This window comes from Ctenopharyngodon idella, chromosome 5 (assembly GCF_019924925.1).
Source record: "Ctenopharyngodon idella isolate HZGC_01 chromosome 5, HZGC01, whole genome shotgun sequence".
NCBI lineage: Eukaryota > Metazoa > Chordata > Actinopteri > Cypriniformes > Xenocyprididae > Ctenopharyngodon > Ctenopharyngodon idella.
The window spans coordinates 14,845,581-14,864,747 of record NC_067224.1 but is presented as its reverse complement, the minus strand read 5'-3'; the positions used below and the strand labels follow the sequence as shown (position 1 = coordinate 14,864,747).

At 36.0% G+C, this 19,167-nt stretch overlaps 1 protein-coding gene across 2 annotated transcripts in view; it reads right to left on the bottom strand.

The window, feature by feature from the left end:
- The window catches only part of homer1b (homer scaffold protein 1b), a 32,071-nt gene that overhangs the window by 3,999 nt on the left and 8,905 nt on the right, over positions 1 to 19,167 (bottom strand). For both annotated transcript variants that reach the window (XM_051894333.1, XM_051894332.1), the window contains 3 exons: positions 9,043 to 9,174; positions 6,550 to 6,642; positions 6,007 to 6,164 (listed from right to left, as the gene is read on the bottom strand). In XM_051894333.1, coding sequence (XP_051750293.1) covers positions 6,007 to 6,164; positions 6,550 to 6,642; positions 9,043 to 9,174 — 383 coding nt within the window. The remainder of the gene's footprint in view (positions 1 to 6,006; positions 6,165 to 6,549; positions 6,643 to 9,042; positions 9,175 to 19,167) is intronic.

The window sequence follows — 19,167 nt, the reverse complement described above, 5'->3', positions numbered from 1 at the left end:
TTAAAAATTACTATATGTCTGCCTTAAAATGACTCCAAAATAGGTTGGAAATTAAAAATCAGACACATTATTACTAGAGGCAACAATAATAATCAAAAGGTGAACATTTATTAATAAGCAATTTAATAAATCTTTATTGTTTATTTATTATTCATTAAACTTATTAATAAATATTCATTTATTTAACACATTAATAAATGTTAATTTCCACTGTACTTTGGGTTCATTTTAAGCAAGCAATATAGTAATTTTTAAACAATAGTTGAGTTAAATAAAACTACCCAGCAGGTTGGGCAAACATTTAACCCAACCGCTGGGTTTGTCCATTTTCAACCCAACTAGGGTTGTTTTTAGTGTGTAGACCAGTGGTTCCCAACCCTGGTCCTGGAGTACCCCCAACTCTGCACATTTTGTATGTCTCCCTAATCAAACAGACCTGATTCAACTCATCAGCTCATTAGTATAGACTTCTAGACCTGAAATGGTTGTGTCCGATTAGAGTAACATCCAAAATGTGCAGTGCTAAAGGTCCTCCAGGACAGGTTTGAAAACCCCGCTCTAAACCACATGCTTCAAACTCCGCTCTTGGAGGGCCAGAGTGTAGCTCCAACCAGCTCCAAAACACCTGCCTGGAAGTTTCTAGTAATCCTGAAGACCTTGATTAGCTGGTTCAGGTATGTTTAATTAGGGTTGGAGCTAAACAGTGGCCCTCAAGGAATTGAGTTTGACACCCCTAGTCTAGACCATGAGGACTGTGTGTTGAAGAGGATATAGGAAGAATGTCAATTTAAATGTGACTGTAATTAAAAGGTTTTTTTTTTAATTCAATCTTTCTGTGTTTTACCAAGACCTGGACGCAGTTCAAGAGCAATTAACAAGGATTATTAAAAACTCTGTGATCCGAGTTCTATGTCATTTGCATACATATTATAATAAAAAAGATCGATGGAACGTGACAAGCTGAAATAGATCAAAGCAGAATGTCACCTAATGATTCTAAAGACATCTCAAAAGTTTAAAGACAAAAGAAGGAAGCTAACTCTTCGGTTATGTAATGACAAAATACCATCTCTCATCAGTCCATCTGTGTTCTTCATGTAGTGACAAAGAAATCAAGCATAAATTTACAATGTGCTCTGATCCTCATGTACTGACAAAAAAAAAAAAAAATCAAATGCTGAAGCGGTGATGCTGTCACAGTGCCAGTGAATACATAACCAACCCACATCTCCAAAAGACTATGAGGAATCCCATCCGCTGTCATCCTGCTTAACATCTCATCACACATCCCACCTCCTCTGCCTCCCTCCACACACTCCACCGCAGCTTAACCACGCAACCGTCGCTCAAGACACGTGAAGAGAACCAGCACAGAGTCCTCAGCATTGACGCCTACGCTACGGAGAGCCGCCAATTCCCTTTCATCTCCCCCTGTGCCACCACCTCTGCTGCGGCTGACGTGATCACCTCCTCCCCCGACCCCCGCTCTGACAGACAACACCTCAGCCCACACGCTCCGACTCCTACTGAAGCTGTGACACAACAGGCTGGAGACACACATGGCTATAAAGCACCGCACACAAGGAGAAGAAATGTTCCTCTGCAGGAGAAAGAGAGGAGAGAAGATGAGAGTGAAGTCTTGCAGCTTCAAGCTAAGAGAAACAGGGACTCCAGCCTGGTAAGTCAACATATGTTGTCTATTATATTATAGTTAAATGTTTGTTCAGTTTGGGAATGGGATTGATTAGAACATATAAGACTCTTTAATTAATCGAGAATTAAATACTGACTTCTAGATTTAATAATAGTCATTTTAAGCCAAACAATATATAAAGGAGTCTTTGAACTTGATGGAAAATTTGTGTTGAACACATAAGAATCAATTCAATGCTGTTTTTTATGGACTTATTGATAACAAATAGTTTAGTCAAAGAACTGTGATTTATAGATTAAGTGCATGTTATTTCATTCTCAGTCTTTAAAGTGTATTCATAATGCATTTTTATGATGTATACTATGTTTTTATGTAATAAATGATTTTAATTTGTATTCAAGTCTCTCTCATTTCATGTATAAAAAGTTGGACACTTACGCTATACGCTAACATATGAATGTCACTGCATTAGATATGAAATATCAAACCAAGTGGCTTTATTGTAAAAGGCCATTGTATATATGCAGGTGCACAAAAGCATATGGCTGTCCATATTACATAACTACAAAGAACAGCATAATGTCAGTGTGACTGTCCTTCAAGCCTACTGAATGTGCATCAATAAACAATCTCCATCTGATCGTTCCTCTAGAGCTCCAACAGCCCAGTAATCAACATGCAAATCATTTCAATAGATCCACAATGCACCTCTGTTAAATGTATACATTTTAAGTCACCAATAAAATGGACTGTTTTCTATACTCCACATAAAGAGCAGTCTGTAATGAAGTTTAAAGACTATTGATTGGTGTAGCGCACATTTTGGTGTGCGTATCATATCAAGCCCCACTGTAAATGTGATTCACTACACTGTGGCAACTGCCCAACCAGCCCCTCAACACTCACTTTAATGTACTGCACAAGACTGTGGGTGAGAGAACTTGTGTTTGAAGAAATGCCTTCAGTTCACTCACCACGTAATAAAAGCCAAAGCAGAACAAATACACTCGACAGGCTAATCTATGACCCATAGACACATTTTACACCTTCATCAAGAGACAGGAACAGTATTTTTAAGGGGAATTTTGAATTTATATCATCTTTTAGGGAACTAATAGCATTATTTACTTCAAAATCAGCCTCATTGAAGAAGTAATTGCTGATTATTATTATAAATGACTAATTATTTATAATATCACAGTGATATGAATCAGTCTTGGCAAAACTGAAAGGACAATTTGCTTCATTAAGATCCCTTACTCGTGTCAACCAGTTTTACGGTAAATGCATACGGTAAAATTCAAGTTGGAAAACTTCAGCAAACTGAGAAATTGAAGAGGAATGACATTTAATAAACGTATTAAATGTGTTGTCAGATTTACAGATATCAACCTTAGAAACACTTGATACAAAAAAGACCACAAAACAAAGTCACAGAAAATGCAAAGATTCTCCCAAAAAAATTGCAGGAAATTTCAGTTTCCAAAAATTTTAAAACATAACAAAACACAACATCACAAGAGTTCAACTGACATAAGTATGTGGTCAAACTTTATACAAGGTGTTTTTAACTACTATGTACTTAAATAATAAAAAAAAGTTTGGTACAATGTGCTTATTGTGCTCTTGTATTATAAAAACAAGTTTGCTACTATTAAGGTGGATATGGTTAAGTTTAGGGACAGGTTTGGTGGTATGGGTAGGTTTAAGGGTAGGTTAAGGTGTAAGGGTTCGGTCAAAAATGTAATTATAGATGTAATTACAGAAATTAATTACAGATCTACTTACATGCAGGTATTTCTTTAATATAAGTACAATGTAAAAACATAAGTGCATTGAATCAAATGATTAATTTAATGTTAGTACATAGTAGTTAAAGACACTTAATATAACGTGGGACCAAATATGCATATCTGTCTAAAAATAATAACAGAACTTCAGATAGAATTAGTTGCATCTACAGTCATTGTTGCATAAGAGTGCATTCATTGTAAAACATTGTAGTCATGACAAACAGCTGTGAAATGGTGCTATCAGTAGGAGCAGACCCGACAAGTTTTAAGCACGTGTCTGAAAAAAAAAAGACAAAAAAAGACCATATGAATTTGTTCGTAATGTATGAATTCACGTGGACAAAACACAATCCTATTTAAGGTCACATTGAAAACAAAAAGGTTGTGTTGATTTAACAGTGAGTTTTCTGACTCATTTTGCAAGGCTCAGAAACAGATGATGCCGCCTCCATCTTCATAAGTCACATTTGCTCTGGGTTGAAAATGTGCCACTGTATTATATAATTCTGACTTGTTTGGACATATTATTCCAGAGAAAAAAAAAATACAGTTATTGATGCATGCTTCTAAAATTCATGACAATAAGAAAATATAGCTGTCTGGAAGAGAACTGCAGTGTGGGTGTTAAATGCGGTTTGGTCCACTGTGCATTTGCGTCCAATAATCGGTTAGTATTTTTCAAGTGGCAGGTGAGAGTGAAACATTAACCTGAGATTATGTAAGAAATGGTGGGATGCTATTTTTGAACATACAGCACTGGATTGCTCAACTAATTAAAATTCAAGCATCCAAGGACCTGGTGAAATGGACTCAAAATGTTGCCTTTGCAGTCAGACTAAAAAAGCTGCTGAGTACATACTCATGTGAACAAGTGTCTGAATGCTCATACTGTAAATAATTTAAAAGTGCTCTGGAAAAGCGCAATGAACTGTTAGTGCTAACTTTAACACTACTTTTACTTGAAACTTCAATGCAACAAATAAACTAGGGATGCATTAATTTTGTAAGCCAATATATTATTTGTTATGACTGATAACCAATAAACAGCCGATATTAAAATTAAATATTATTTTGTCTAAGCAAAAATATGTTAAAAAAATATAAAAATCAAACACTAAAAATTCAAATCAATCCTTTTAAATGCTACAAGTGGATTTAGGCATCACAACATTATAATTTACAGAATTTGCAATAGATTACATTTAATAGTGTTATTAAATTATTAATGTTTTCAAAGATTAACTTTAAGTTGAGTACCTTTAAGATTATGGCAAATCTAAATGTACAAATAGAGGACATGAGCATGATAAATTAAATATCATATATCAACATGAGGGGAAAAAATGGCTAATATAAGAAAAAAAATCTGAAAAGCAGAAATTAAAGAATTAATTTTGACAAATTATTTAAAAATTTAGTTTTTTTTCGATAGTTCACTTTAGACACTCTAACTATAAGTAACTTTGCAACTACATGTCAGCTAACTCTCATAAATTTGCAATACAGGTCAACTAACTCCCATTAGTATTAGTAGACTGATTAGGGTTCAGGACCGGATATACTTCGAGCGATATCGAAGAACGAACTGGTGTGACATCATTTCGAACAACATGAGGCCAAAATGAAGTTCATTTGGAGTTTGTTTCAAGAGTTTCAAACAGCTTGCCAAAGCGGAAAAGTTTGCCCTTGCTGGTAGACACCTTCGAACTGCCATTGGTCCATGTGCTCTGAGGCTCCACCTTCTTTGACATGGAAATCTTCTACGGGTTCATTTCTTCTGTTCTGTCCGTCACTGTCAGACGTCAGTGAGTAAAAACATGAACACATTGAGCTGCTTTATAGTAGAAAATGAAGTTGTAATTCTAATCGAAAGTGAGACTGTTACTGTTTTTTCATGTTTAATTAATAATATTGTATAAATCTATAGTATAAAGTGCTATATAAATAAAGGGGATTTATGAGGTTCATGAGGTAATTTAGCACCGTCTCTCATCTCGTGATGCTTTGCAGACTCTGCTGTGCGCGTTCATGTGTTTCGGAGGAGGCGTGGCTTTGGAGAGCGCTCTGAAGGGAGGGTGGGATCTCATGCTTTCAAAGCTAGCTTGTTATTGCTAGCCTCTCCGAGTGTAAACATTATGCATAGTTTTGGTTTAGTTTTCATTGCGTAGTCTTTCTGTTCCATTTGTACTAGTTTTCATTAATCATCCCAGCTGTTATTCATTGTGTTCATCACTGTGTATTTAAGTTCCTCTTTGTTCTGTTCACTTGTCGGTTCTCGTCAACATCTATACTGAGTTCGGATAAGGTTTACACTCTGTTATTGAAGTCTATTTGAATCAATCTTCTTCGTTCTGCCTTTCTAGTTATACCATGTTTGGAAAATGTGACACAGTGATTACCTACCCTACCTTTAAGCAGGCAGTCTACTAATACTCTAATGACATTTAGTTGACACATAGTTGCAAAGTTAATTATAGTTAACTGAATGTCTATAGAGGACCATCGTTACCTCTTGTTGTATCAGGATTCTGAAAAGATTTTTTATTAAGCCCCAGTTACCTGTGTGCAAGTGTCGGCGTGGTCGGGGAAAGGTCTGATTGGAGCATAGAATTCGGTGACACGTCAGACAGAGTGACATCATCACCAGTGCCGTTGATTCGACAGAGGTCCGCAGTGACGGGTGGAGTCAGGGGGGAATGAATATCGGCAGGCGATTCCTGTAAAAAGCGATTAATCTTGGGTTATTAATTTGTGGCACCCTCACATCCTCGTTACATAATCTTCTTTTACATATATAATTCTTAAGCTGCTAATTACAACGAGGGATTTAGGAAAACTACATTTTTCTCAGAGACAAGAGATTCCCCTTGGAGACTAAAATGCTGTGACCAGTCTTTACGAACGTCATTGTTCTGTACTGGTTAGAATGTACTGATAAGGATAAATCATAAATGAAAAATATACTGATTGCAAAAAACAATTACGGATTTGGATTTTTACAATTACTCTTGTTTTGAATAACAGATTTTCCAAGCAAATTCATTTCATGCAAACACAATACACTAAAGCATCAGGTCTGAGTCCAGACATTACAGGACATACCTGAGAGGGCGAACTTGCCAGCTCCATCTTTTCTAGAGACTTCTCCTTGGCCATCCTAGCTGCTTCCTTGTACTCTGCAAATTTATCTGCAAACTAAGAAGAGAAAGAGGTTAAAGCCTTTAAACCATGTGATTCACATTCAGTGGATTTTAGTGTCTGGTTCCCAGCTTAATAAAATATGGAATGTTTTGCTAACATTCTAATTAAGCTATAAATTTTTTCTTGGTTGTGCGAACATTAAGGGAACATTCAATTTTATTATTTTGCAAACATCATGGGAACGTTACTTTTGAATGTTCTCTGAAAATTCTGAAACAAGTAGTAACATTTAAAACACATTAGGCCAACATCCAACTAAACATTTCAGTTAAAAGCATAAAGAGTGGATATGTGGTAGGCCTATCTCCCGCTAAAAAAAGGAGCAATGGTCACAGTTCCCAATATAGACTGCACCCATTAAAGCTTCCTGTGCACTGGAAGGACTGAAGCATTTTCCTCTGAATATCCAAAAGGGAGATGTACACTTTTGGGTCAGGGCTACGGTGTCCGATTAATAATGTTTAAACATCAGATTTTTTAGTGAATATACCTTAGACAGAAGGTTTGTAGTATCTTAAAGGTTAGTCAGGTTAGAGTTCATCCAAAGATAAAAAAAATATGGTTACACTTTACAGTAATGCTCCATTAGTTAACGCCAGTGTTGAGGAAAGTTAAAAGAAAAAAATGCTTTACAATATTGCATTACTCCCTAAAAATTAACTAATTGTGCTGTTACTTTTTATGGAAAGTAATGCGTTACAATACTTTTGCATTACTTTTTTTCACCTGGGCTGGGCTTGCTTGTTTGTTTTTTTAATAACAAAAAAGTTATATTTTTGGCAAATTTCACTGTTTTTATTCCTTTTAAAGAATACTTAATCTGTTTTTGTGTAAGTGAGATGAGTAAATGCATGCTCACATTTAGTGAGCATGTGTACACAGCGCATGCAATGCCTCTGTGCCCAATTTCTCTCAACGTGCACGGGGACAGGAGAGATGTCAGTCAATAAATGGGAAAACAAAATAACTCACGTTACTTATTTGAAAAAGTAACTCAGATATTTTGCTGTAAATTTAAAAGCAATGCATTACTTTACTAGTTACTTGAAAAAAAGTAATCCGATTACATAACTTGCGTTACTTGTAATGCGTTACCCCCAACACTGGTTGATGTTAGTTAATGCATTAACTAAAACTAACTAACAATGAGAAATTCATTTGTTAGAGTATTTATCTGTGTTATTGTTGGTTTATAAAAATACAACTACTCATTGTTAGTTCATGTCAGCTCAAGTCCATTGAATAATATTAACAGGTACAACTTTTGATGTTAATAATGTATTGGTAAATGTTGAAATTAACATTAATTAAGATTAATAAATGTTTTAGAAGTATTTTTCATTTGTTAGTCCATGTTAACTAATGTTAATAAATGGAACCTAATTGTAAAGTGTTACCAAAAATCTTTTTTAGTTATTTACTCACCTTCATGTCACATCAAAACTTTATTCTGTGGAACATAATGGGAATTAACTTGTGTAAAAAGTCATTATTGCATTATGTCATTGTATTATATTACATAAATAAGTCATTTTTATTTGTTTATTTATTTTAAATTAAATAAAGTAGAAATAACATATTAATGTAACAACTGCACATATAAACTTTGTGCAGTACTATTTTATGACACTGTTATGGTGTGTGTGTGTGTGTGTGTGTGTGTGTGTGTGTGTGTGTGTGTGCGCGTTTTTGTGATTTATGAGGACACAAATTTGTATAATGACATGGATATTACACTGGTATTACAACATAAACATGAAATATGAGGACATTTCATGAGTCCTCATATTTAAAATAGCTTTAAAAACATACTAAACAATGTTTTATTAAAAATGTAAAAATGCAGAATGTTTTCTGCGATGGGTAAGTTTAGGGATGAACAGTTTGTACAGTATAAAAACCATTACGCCTATGGAATGTCCTCACTTTTGTGTGTGTGTGTGTGTGTGTGTGTGTGTGTGTGTGTGTGTGTGTGTGTGTGTGTGTGTTCCACAGAATAAAGTGAGAAGGATCAGGAACAACATGAACGTGAGTAAATGAACACAACATTTTCAAAATGATAAATAACTAATAGTGAAAATACTGCTATAAAATTCATTTTGTATGAGGTAAATACAGCATATGTAAAAGCCAGAAGAGGTGCCGAGCTCCTGACAGTGCATCATCATAATGCAGAGGAGCGAGAGATAGAGGGAGCGAAAAAGAGGAAAGCACTGCACAGAAGAAGCCTCCCACGCACCGATGACTGTACAGCTCCTCATTAGGGCGCAGTGTGTAGGTGTTCCCCAGCTCAGAAACACAGGGGGTGGAAGAGAACGAAAGAAAGGGAGAGCAAGACCTCCAGAGACACAGGGAAGAAATTGAGAGATAGGAGAGAGAAAGAATTCCACCCACCTTGGCCAGATGATGCTCAGAGGAGAAACCCAGCCCATACACTGTGTTGGCACGGCTGTCTGCCCACTGCCCAAACTTCTGAGACGTCTTTGTGAAGGTCATGTTCGGGGTGATAGTGCTGTTTATTATTGCCTGTGAGATGAAAAAGAAAACAACTCCTCAGAAAAGAATGTGAAAACACGAGTGTGTGTTTTCAATCTGGCCTTCAAGCGTTTAAAATGAAGACCTTTTGAGAGAGCAAAAAATAGGCATATAACATGGGCTGAAATATTCGGTTAACAGCCAGCATAAAATACTGTGTGAAAGAGTGTGATCCCTTAGTGTATCATCATGCTCGTATACAGATCTGTTGTCGGAGATGTGGCCTTGGAGTTAGTACGTTCAAATATGTGACCCTGGACCACAAAACCAGTCACAAGGGTCAATTTTTTGAAATTGAGATTTATACATTATCTGAAAGTTGAATAAATAAGCTTTCCATTGATGTATGGTTTGTTAGGATAGGAGAAAATCTGGAATCTGAGGGTGCAAAAAAATCTAAATATCAGGGCTCTGAACCGGTTCAAGGAACGAAAACAAAAACCGGAAACGAACGAAATTTTGAACGGACCGAAACGGAAACGAAATCAAATTTAATCGTTCTGAACAGAAACGCTAATTTGAAATGGCCATTAACCGGTTAATAACGTTATTTTTTGCGTTCTATTTAATATTTTGATTTGGCAGTCAACCAGTCACGAATTCAAATAGTACAGTCTATGCAAATTTGACGCTGACGCATCCAAAGTGTGTGAAATGCCCGCGCTCAGGCTCTACAGTGAATGAAATGCCCGCGCTTACGCGCTCAGGCTCAGTTATCAAGTCATCATAGGTTAGGTAAGTCACAATGGCAATGCCCTGGCTTTAGTTTTTCCGATGATATATGTCACCAACCGTCAAGCATTAGGCCTACATTTAGGCTAAGTGAAAATGAATGTCAAGTAGGCTAATATGCAGCTTGTTGTGCCTTTTGAAACCAGCGAAAATTGCAGGATATGTAGAACATGAGTAGCCTACACACAACGTCACATCACGCATCTGCAGCTCTTCTGTGAAAGGAGAAAACAAAATAAAACTATAGGCCTACATAACACATATAAAATAAAAGGGAATATTTAGGCCTATAGGCTACGCTAAATATTTCACTTAAATAATTAGGTCTACAGATTAACAAAACGAAAGTGGTTCATTGTGGCGCACTCCAAAGACCTAGGAAAGGAAACACACATTCTGCATGTTTTCGTTATTTAAGTGTCTTTTGTAAATGTATGAATTATGTCTTGCTTTTACCTTTATGACCATAAATTACGGAGTAGCCTACATTTTACTGTCTTCGAAGGAAAAAAAAATCCAGTGGTCGCGCCGGCGCCTCACGCGCGCGAACTCAAATTCTTGCATTGCTTATAAGTAGGCTATACTTGATATCGCAGCCTGTTAAATAATTAAAATAAAATACAATCAACCAAACATATAAAACGTTACACTGCTCAATTCAATTCTGTAATACAATCTGCCGTTTACCACCCGTGACCACCGCTGTGACTGTGCTGTTATGTGATGATGTCGATAATTCGAGTGAACAAAGCTTACATAATAAATAATAGTTTAGCATTCGTCTCGAAAATGGAAACAGTGTCGAATGAGAAAGGTAGGCTTCAGATTCACTTTAAATTAATTCGTTTTGCATCTTATTTAGTTTTATTTCTAATAATAAACCTGTTTTTCGCATTAAATATAGCAATAGAAGCTGGAATGGCGTTAAAAAAGAAAAGATAATTTTTAAAAAATAAATCGTTTTGGCTTGACGTAGGCTATATAGCCTGAATAGGCTGTCAACTTTAGAGGTTTTGTGGTAGGCCTAAAATAAAATAGGGCAGTTTTGTTCATAATTTATGTTTACAAACATTATAAACAAAGCTAGGCTATTTGTAAACATTTTACTTTATTTACCGGTAATTTACATTATTTCTGAATGTAAATGCGACGTATAATGCGATATATCTTTTTTCCTCTCAATAGCGTCGGTATTTTTAACCATGCAGCAAACATTTTAAAATATCTTGAAAAAATACTTTGTAAACCGTTGATAGTTTTTCCTTTGGTTTAATAGGTTCACATTTGGACAGAATCTTGTTATAAAAGATAATTGTAGGCCTATTGGCTAAGACGGCAAATACTCTCTTTGTTTTTAATAATTAAAATGCTGTACGTATTATTGTTATTATTATTATTATTATTATTATTATTAAGTAGGCTACATGCAAAAAAAAAAAAAAGTAAAAAAAAAAAAAAAATAACGTTATTAACCGTTATTTTTTCTAAACAAACCGGTTTCGGAACGTTAATAATACAGAAGGAACGCTGGAACAGAAACGTTAAAATACCGATTCTGCTCGGAGTGAAACGATTGAATTTTTTTTTTTTTTTTTTTTTCGTTTTTAAGTCCTGCTAATCGAGAAAATTGACTTTAAAGTTGTTCAAATGAAGTCCTTAGCAATGCATATCCACTCACAAAAATACATTTTTGATATATTTATGGTAGGAAATTCACAAAATATCTTTATGGAACATGATCTTTACTTATCCTAATGTTTTTTGGCATGAAAGAAAAATCGATAATTTTGGCCCATACAATGTATTGTTGGCTATTGCTACAAATATACCGGTGAGATTTATGACATGGTTTTGTGGTCCAGGGTCACATATGGCCTTTGACATAGTGTTGTTACTGTTGTTAACTACAACTAAAACTATTAAAAATCATTTTTGTTAATTGAAATAAAGCTGAAAAATATATAAACTAAATATATAAATAAATATAAATGTTATATGGAAAAACTTAAACTTAAAAAACTGACTGAAGTTTAGGTTGAAGTACTAAAATGACTGAAACTGAAATAAAAATAAATTAAAGCTAAATAGAAATCTTTAAAAACTAAAATTTATAAAGATGACAAAAGTACATAAAATTACTAAATCTTAAATTAAAATTAAAATAAAGATTGAAAATAGAAAATAAAAGCTATTTCAAATAATTTATTTCTAATAAATATAGTAATAGTATATGAACAATACTAAAATAACACTGAAATAAAAATTTCCTGACATCTTTCTAAAGAAAGTATTTTAGATTTTTTTGCACAGACTTTAGGAACATTTTGTTACAAAAAACTTTGAATTTAATTAAATTAATTTATTTATTAGCAAAAAGCTTGACCAAATTGCCCTATAATATAATATAATATAATATAATATAATATAATATAATATAATATAATATAATATAATATAATAAACAAGGAGATAGTAGGTAAACAGCAGGTGCAGAAAAATTTGGCCACATTTTCCATGTGGATTTAATGCCAAGGCACAAGGATGGAGTTTAAAGTCAATCAGTGATCAGTTAGGGAGTAAGTAAACAGCTCATATGCTGTTCAATGAGAGGTCTATCTTAAAAATGTTTCAAAAATGTCTAAATGAGATGGTCAGGACATGGTCAGAAATGCATGCTCACAAACACTATAGCCTTCGGTACATCTCAAGATATTTCCTGCGTTATATGTGAAATGTTATTGATGAAATGACGACAGTCACTGCCAGTGAATGTGTTTGTGTGGGTGTGAAACTGAGAGCAAATAAGGAAGGAGGAAAGAGCGAGAAGGAGAAAGATAGAGAGGAAAGAGCTGCACTGTGAATGTTGCACATATTCTGTGGATCTCACAATCATAATTTGAGTATTCAGAGATTTAGAAAGTCATGAAAATCCTGTATCATCTTCACAGAAATCACATTCTTAAAAATATCTAAACATCCATACAAAAATATGTATTTACCTGCAAAATTACATAGACTTCATGTCATGGAGTTTATCCTGTTCCAGTGGCAGATTTTTTTTACTTGCTTTAAGCATAAACCTCATATTTTCATCTATTTTTTGCACTATAGTTCTTCAAGATGGGGAATGTAAAACATGGAATGGATGGATGCACAAAGCACAGCGATCCACAAAGGCTGCATGGATAAAAGGCCTCGAGCGCTCTCATACTCCCACACACTTCCAGAACAAGGCCAATTGGCCACATACAAACGTGTAATTTCAAGCGAGAAAATCGACAGTGGGCTACCACTGTCAGCTTCCTGTGTGTGTATGTGTATGTGTGTGTTACACATGTTATACAATCATTCCCTCAGAGAGGCTGGAAGGATGAATGCTGTTCTCTCTATTCTATACTTCCAGTATTTAGCATTTCCACAGATATTTAAGGTTGGCCTACAGAGCACAACAGTAGGGTTCTGAAGTTCTGAAAGCTTTTTATTTTCAATTGCACATACATCTTTCAATATAAATGTACTGAGCTCTGAGTTTGTTAAGTGATGGTATATGCCTCTGTGGAAGCCAGAAATCATTTTTATGCAATGAATATATGGTCAATTACTACACATAATCATGAAGAGAGATCCACCTATCATGAAGTTGCTGTTACCATAGTAATGGGAATCACAGCAACAGAGCTCAAAAGTGATAGTCCACATGCCCATAGTTAATTTTAGTCCTTAGTATTCTGAAACAAGCATCCTTTCAGCCAAATACTCATATGCTCATTACCTGTAAAACTGCACAGCAGTGGTCAAAAAAGATTTTCAAAATGGACCAATACCTCCATATAAACTGGACAATTAGGCCTGGAATTAAATAGGACTGGGGAAAAAAAATGTCTTGTGGGTGGTTAAATGTTTCTTAAGCAGCAAATCAGCATATGAGAATGATTTCTGAAGGATCATGTGACACTGAAGACTGGAGTAATGACGCTGAAAATTCAGCTTTGTCATTAGAGAAATAAATTACATTTTAAAATATATTCAAATACTTATAAATTGTAATAATATTTTACAGTATTACTGTTTTTACGGTATTATTAGTATTATTGATCAAATAAATGCAGTCTTGGTGAGCATAAGAGACTACTTTAAATAACATTAAAGGGTGGTTGATTATGATTTCACTTTTTTAACATTAGTTAGAGTGTAATGTTGCTGTTAGAGCATAAACAACATCTGCAAAGTTACGATGCTCAAAATTTAATGCAAAGGGAGATATTTTCTTTTAAAGAATTCGATGTTTGAGGACTACAACAAATGGCTGGTAAAAATTTACATAAACCCTGCCCCCGGGAACACGCAACAAAGGGGGCGAGGCCATGTTGGGCTGCTTTAGAGAAGAGGAAGAGTTGTTGTAGTAGAGTGTTGTTACCATGCCGTCATTTTAAGCTGGACTGATTCACAAACGAGGGTCAATTCAATGCTGGATTTGCACAAAAGATTAACATGACGGCACATGCTAGTCGATGAGTTGAATCAACTCCACATCAACTACATATATTTATCCACTAACCGTTCAGAAACGTCCAGTTGCTTTCTAAAAGTTGTAACTTCTTCCTGAGTCTCTCCATCAGTGTCCGACTCCGGTAAGGCTGAACACCGTTACTGGCAATCGTTATTTTGGCTGCGTGAGATTCTCCAGCTTTGTTGTTGTTGAGCAACTGAAGCATGAGCTGTTAAAGCTCCGCCCTCTACACGAAAGGGGGCTGGGAGCAGCAGCTCATTTGCATTTAAAGGGACACACACAAAAATGGCGTGTTTTTGCTCACACCCAAATAGAGGCAAATTTGACAATCTATAATAAATGATCTGTGGGGTATTTTGAGCTGAAACTTCACAGACACATTCTGGGGACAACAGAGACTTATATTACATCTTGTAAAAAGGGCATTATAGGTCCCCTTTAAAAAATCTTCCTGACCCCAAACTTTTGAAAAAATGTAAAAATATAATAATCAAATTATTAAGATATTTAGAAACGAAACTGAAGGTTTTCTAACAAATCCACGCTAGTGTTTGCTATTCTGCATCAGCATGACTGATGTTTGCGCTGTGTCTAATGTACACAATAAGTGGGTTAAACCTAATGAAGTGATGAGCATGTGTATGTGTGGAAGACCAGCTCAGGAACTTCACAGTTTGAGCTCTTGTGTATGAGCTGCTCAGCTAGCAGAATGCTAAGTACGCTGGAGATGGTATTTGTCTTTATTTTCAGATGCAGACGGATTGGCTCTGCGAGAGCCCTAATCAGAGTCCACGCATCCTGCTGTATAATCACTCACTTCAGGCTTGTAATTGCATGTGAACAGCTGAAAGCTGTACAGTGGGTGGACAGCAGCGAAGAACAGTGCTGAGGCTAACATCTCTGTTGCTGGAAGAAGCTGTCCGTTTCATGCCACTTTTGCAATCTTTCAAGGGTTAAAAGAAGGCAGGATGTCGCAATTATGGCCTAGCTGTTAGCAACGCAAGTGTGTTTCCAGCACATCCCAAGCAACAAGATACTCATAAGGGCTTTTCACACTGCGCTTAACCCTGGGTTATTGTAATTCTAAACCAACTAATCATGTGCCTCATATTCACGTGCTTTGAACAACATGTGTTATATAAACAGTAGGCTATGTTTCAGCGTTTGAGGAAAAAATGGCAAATGGTGACGGAAAACTGGAGGTAAGAACAGTTTTATTCTTACCTTATAGTCCCAAAAGTCCATTCAGGAAAAACTTTAAGAATGTACAGTGTGAAATGTCAGTTCACCCAAAAATGAAAATTATCCTATGATTTACTCACCCTCAAGCCATCCTAGGTGTATATAACTATCTTCTTTCAGACAAACGCAATCGGAGATATATTTAAAAATATCCTGGCTCTTCTAAGCTTTATAATGGTAGTGAACGGAGGGCGCGATTTTGAAGTCCCAAAAAAATGCATCCATCCATCATAAAAATAATCCATATACCTCCAGGGGGTTAATGAAGGCCTTCTGAAGTGAAGCGATGGGTTTTTCTAAGAAAAATATCCATATTTAAAACTTTATTAACTATGATGTTTTATTAACAAACCTAGGGAGGAGCACATTCAGATAATTAACCTAATTAACATGAGAGGAGCGCATTATATACATAGACTTACCTCTGTTCATTGACAGTTTATCAGCATCCCTCCACCACCCCATCTCCTCACTTCTAGTCCTAACTCTTCTTATCACAACCGGGGGAAGCACTCTGGGTTCAGTTTGAGCTCTTGTGTATGAGCTGCTCAGCTAGCAGAATGCTAAGTACGCTGGAGATGGTATTTGTCTTTATTTTCAGATGCAGACGGATTGGCTCTGCGAGAGCCCTAATCAGAGTCCACGCATCCTGCTGTATAATCACTCACTTCAGGCTTGTAATTGCATGTGAACAGCTGAAAGCTGTACAGTGGGTGGACAGCAGCGAAGAACAGTGCTGAGGCTAACATCTCTGTTGCTGGAAGAAGCTGTCCGTTTCATGCCACTTTTGCAATCTTTCAAGGGTTAAAAGAAGGCAGGATGTCGCAATTATGGCCTAGCTGTTAGCAACGCAAGTGTGTTTCCAGCACATCCCAAGCAACAAGATACTCATAAGGGCTTTTCACACTGCGCTTAACCCTGGGTTATTGTAATTCTAAACCAACTAATCATGTGCCTCATATTCACGTGCTTTGAACAACATGTGTTATATAAACAGTAGGCTATGTTTCAGCGTTTGAGGAAAAAATGGCAAATGGTGACGGAAAACTGGAGGTAAGAACAGTTTTATTCTTACCTTATAGTCCCAAAAGTCCATTCAGGAAAAACTTTAAGAATGTACAGTGTGAAATGTCAGTTCACCCAAAAATGAAAATTATCCTATGATTTACTCACCCTCAAGCCATCCTAGGTGTATATAACTATCTTCTTTCAGACAAACGCAATCGGAGATATATTTAAAAATATCCTGGCTCTTCTAAGCTTTATAATGGTAGTGAACGGAGGGCGCGATTTTGAAGTCCCAAAAAAATGCATCCATCCATCATAAAAATAATCCATATACCTCCAGGGGGTTAATGAAGGCCTTCTGAAGTGAAGCGATGGGTTTTTCTAAGAAAAATATCCATATTTAAAACTTTATTAACTATGATGTTTTATTAACAAACCTAGGGAGGAGCACATTCAGATAATTAACCTAATTAACATGAGAGGAGCGCATTATATACATAGACTTACCTCTGTTCATTGACAGTTTATCAGCATCCCTCCACCACCCCATCTCCTCACTTCTAGTCCTAACTCTTCTTATCACAACCGGGGGAAGCACTCTGGGTTCAGGCCAAAATTCTGAGCTCAGAGCCCTCCCCCTGGACAGCACACCAAATACGCATAACCTTTACTCTACTTAATTAAATGTAAGTGTGAACTCGTGACCTATAGCTTCCGGCAGATGGCCGTACACATCGATTGGCGGATGAAGAGTAACCCCTGACCTGACGCATGACGCAATGACGAACGCAGAAGCGCAGAGGATAGAGCAAAACAAAACTCCGGTCCCGAATTAGAAGTCTAAAATGAGGAATTTTAAAGAGAAATGTCAGAGAATTTCAATATAAGAGAAGAGGAGCTTGAGTTTGTTGCACAGCCCTATTTGTTTAAATAGCGAGAGGCGTCTAAGCTTACAATACTCCTATATCCTACGTCATACATCGCGTCAGGGGTTACTCTTTTGGTGCAAGTCGACTTGCGCAGGATGCGTACGGTCATCCGCCGGAAGCTAATTATTTTAGTTAATAAAGTTTTAAATATGGAATTGCTTCACTTCGGAAGGCTTTTATTAACCCCCTGGAGCCGTATGGATATTTATATAATGGATGGATGCATTCACTACCACTATAAAGCTTGGAAGAGCCAGGATATTTTTAAATATATTTCCGATTGTGTTCGTCTAAAAGATGATAGTTATATACACCTAGGATGGCTTGAGGGTGAGTAAATCATGGGATAATTTTCATTTTTGGGTGAACTAACCCTTTAAGAATACCAAGGATTAATTGTTAACCACAGGTAAATTTACAAGCAATGTGATGCAATGTGAAACTTAAAGCAAGATAACCCAGGAATCTATTTACCTGTGGTTTAGAATGACCCAGGGTTAACTATTTCAAGTGTGAAAAGCCCTATAGAGAGGTTCATAAAAACAACTAATCTACTTAGTTAAGCTGTAGTTAGCTACACTGTACGCTACATACAAAAAATATAGACTGAATGTATAAATTTAATACTAAATTTAAATGTCATTTTAAATATATACTGTACCTCCCAAAGTATTCACTTTTACACACTAATTTACATGAATAAATTAAAGGGTTAGTTCACCCAAAAATGAAAATTCTGTCATTAATTACTCACCCTCATGCCGTTCCACACCCTTAAGACCTTCGTTCATCTTCGGAACACAAATTAAGATATTTTTTGTTGAAATCCGATGGCTCCGTGAGGCCTGCATAGCCAGCAATGACATTTCCTCTCTCAAGATCCATTAATGTACTAAAAACATATTTAAATCAGTTCATGTGAGTACAGTGGTTCAATATTAATATTATAAAGCGACAAGAATATTTTTGGTGCGCCAAAAAAAACAAAATAATGACTTATATAGTGATGGCCGATTTCAAAACACTGCTTCAGGAAGCTTCGGAGCGTTATGAATCAGTGTGTCGAATCAGCGGTTCGGAGCGCCAAAGTCACGTGATTTCAGCAGTTTGACAAGCGATCCGAATCATGATTCGACACGCTGATTCATAACGCTCCGAAGCTTCATGAAGCAGTGTTTTGAAATCGGCCAAAATATTCTCATCACTTTATAATATTAATATTGAACCACTGTACTCACATGAACTGATTTAAATATGTTTTTAGTACATTAATGGATCTTGAGAGAGGAAATATCATTGCTGGCTATGTAGGCCTCACTGAGCCATCGGATTTTAACAAAAATATCTTAATTTGTGTTCCGAAGATTAACGAAGGTCTTACGGGTGTGGAACGGCATGACGGTGAGTAATAAATGACATTATTTTCATTTTTGGGTGAACTAACCCTTTAAGGTGCAAAAGAGTCACACATACAGTATGCTGCCACGATGAAGCAATAATGTTGCACAGGGACTTGAGATTTTTGACCTGTTCATTAATATGAAACATTCAAACAAATCCATT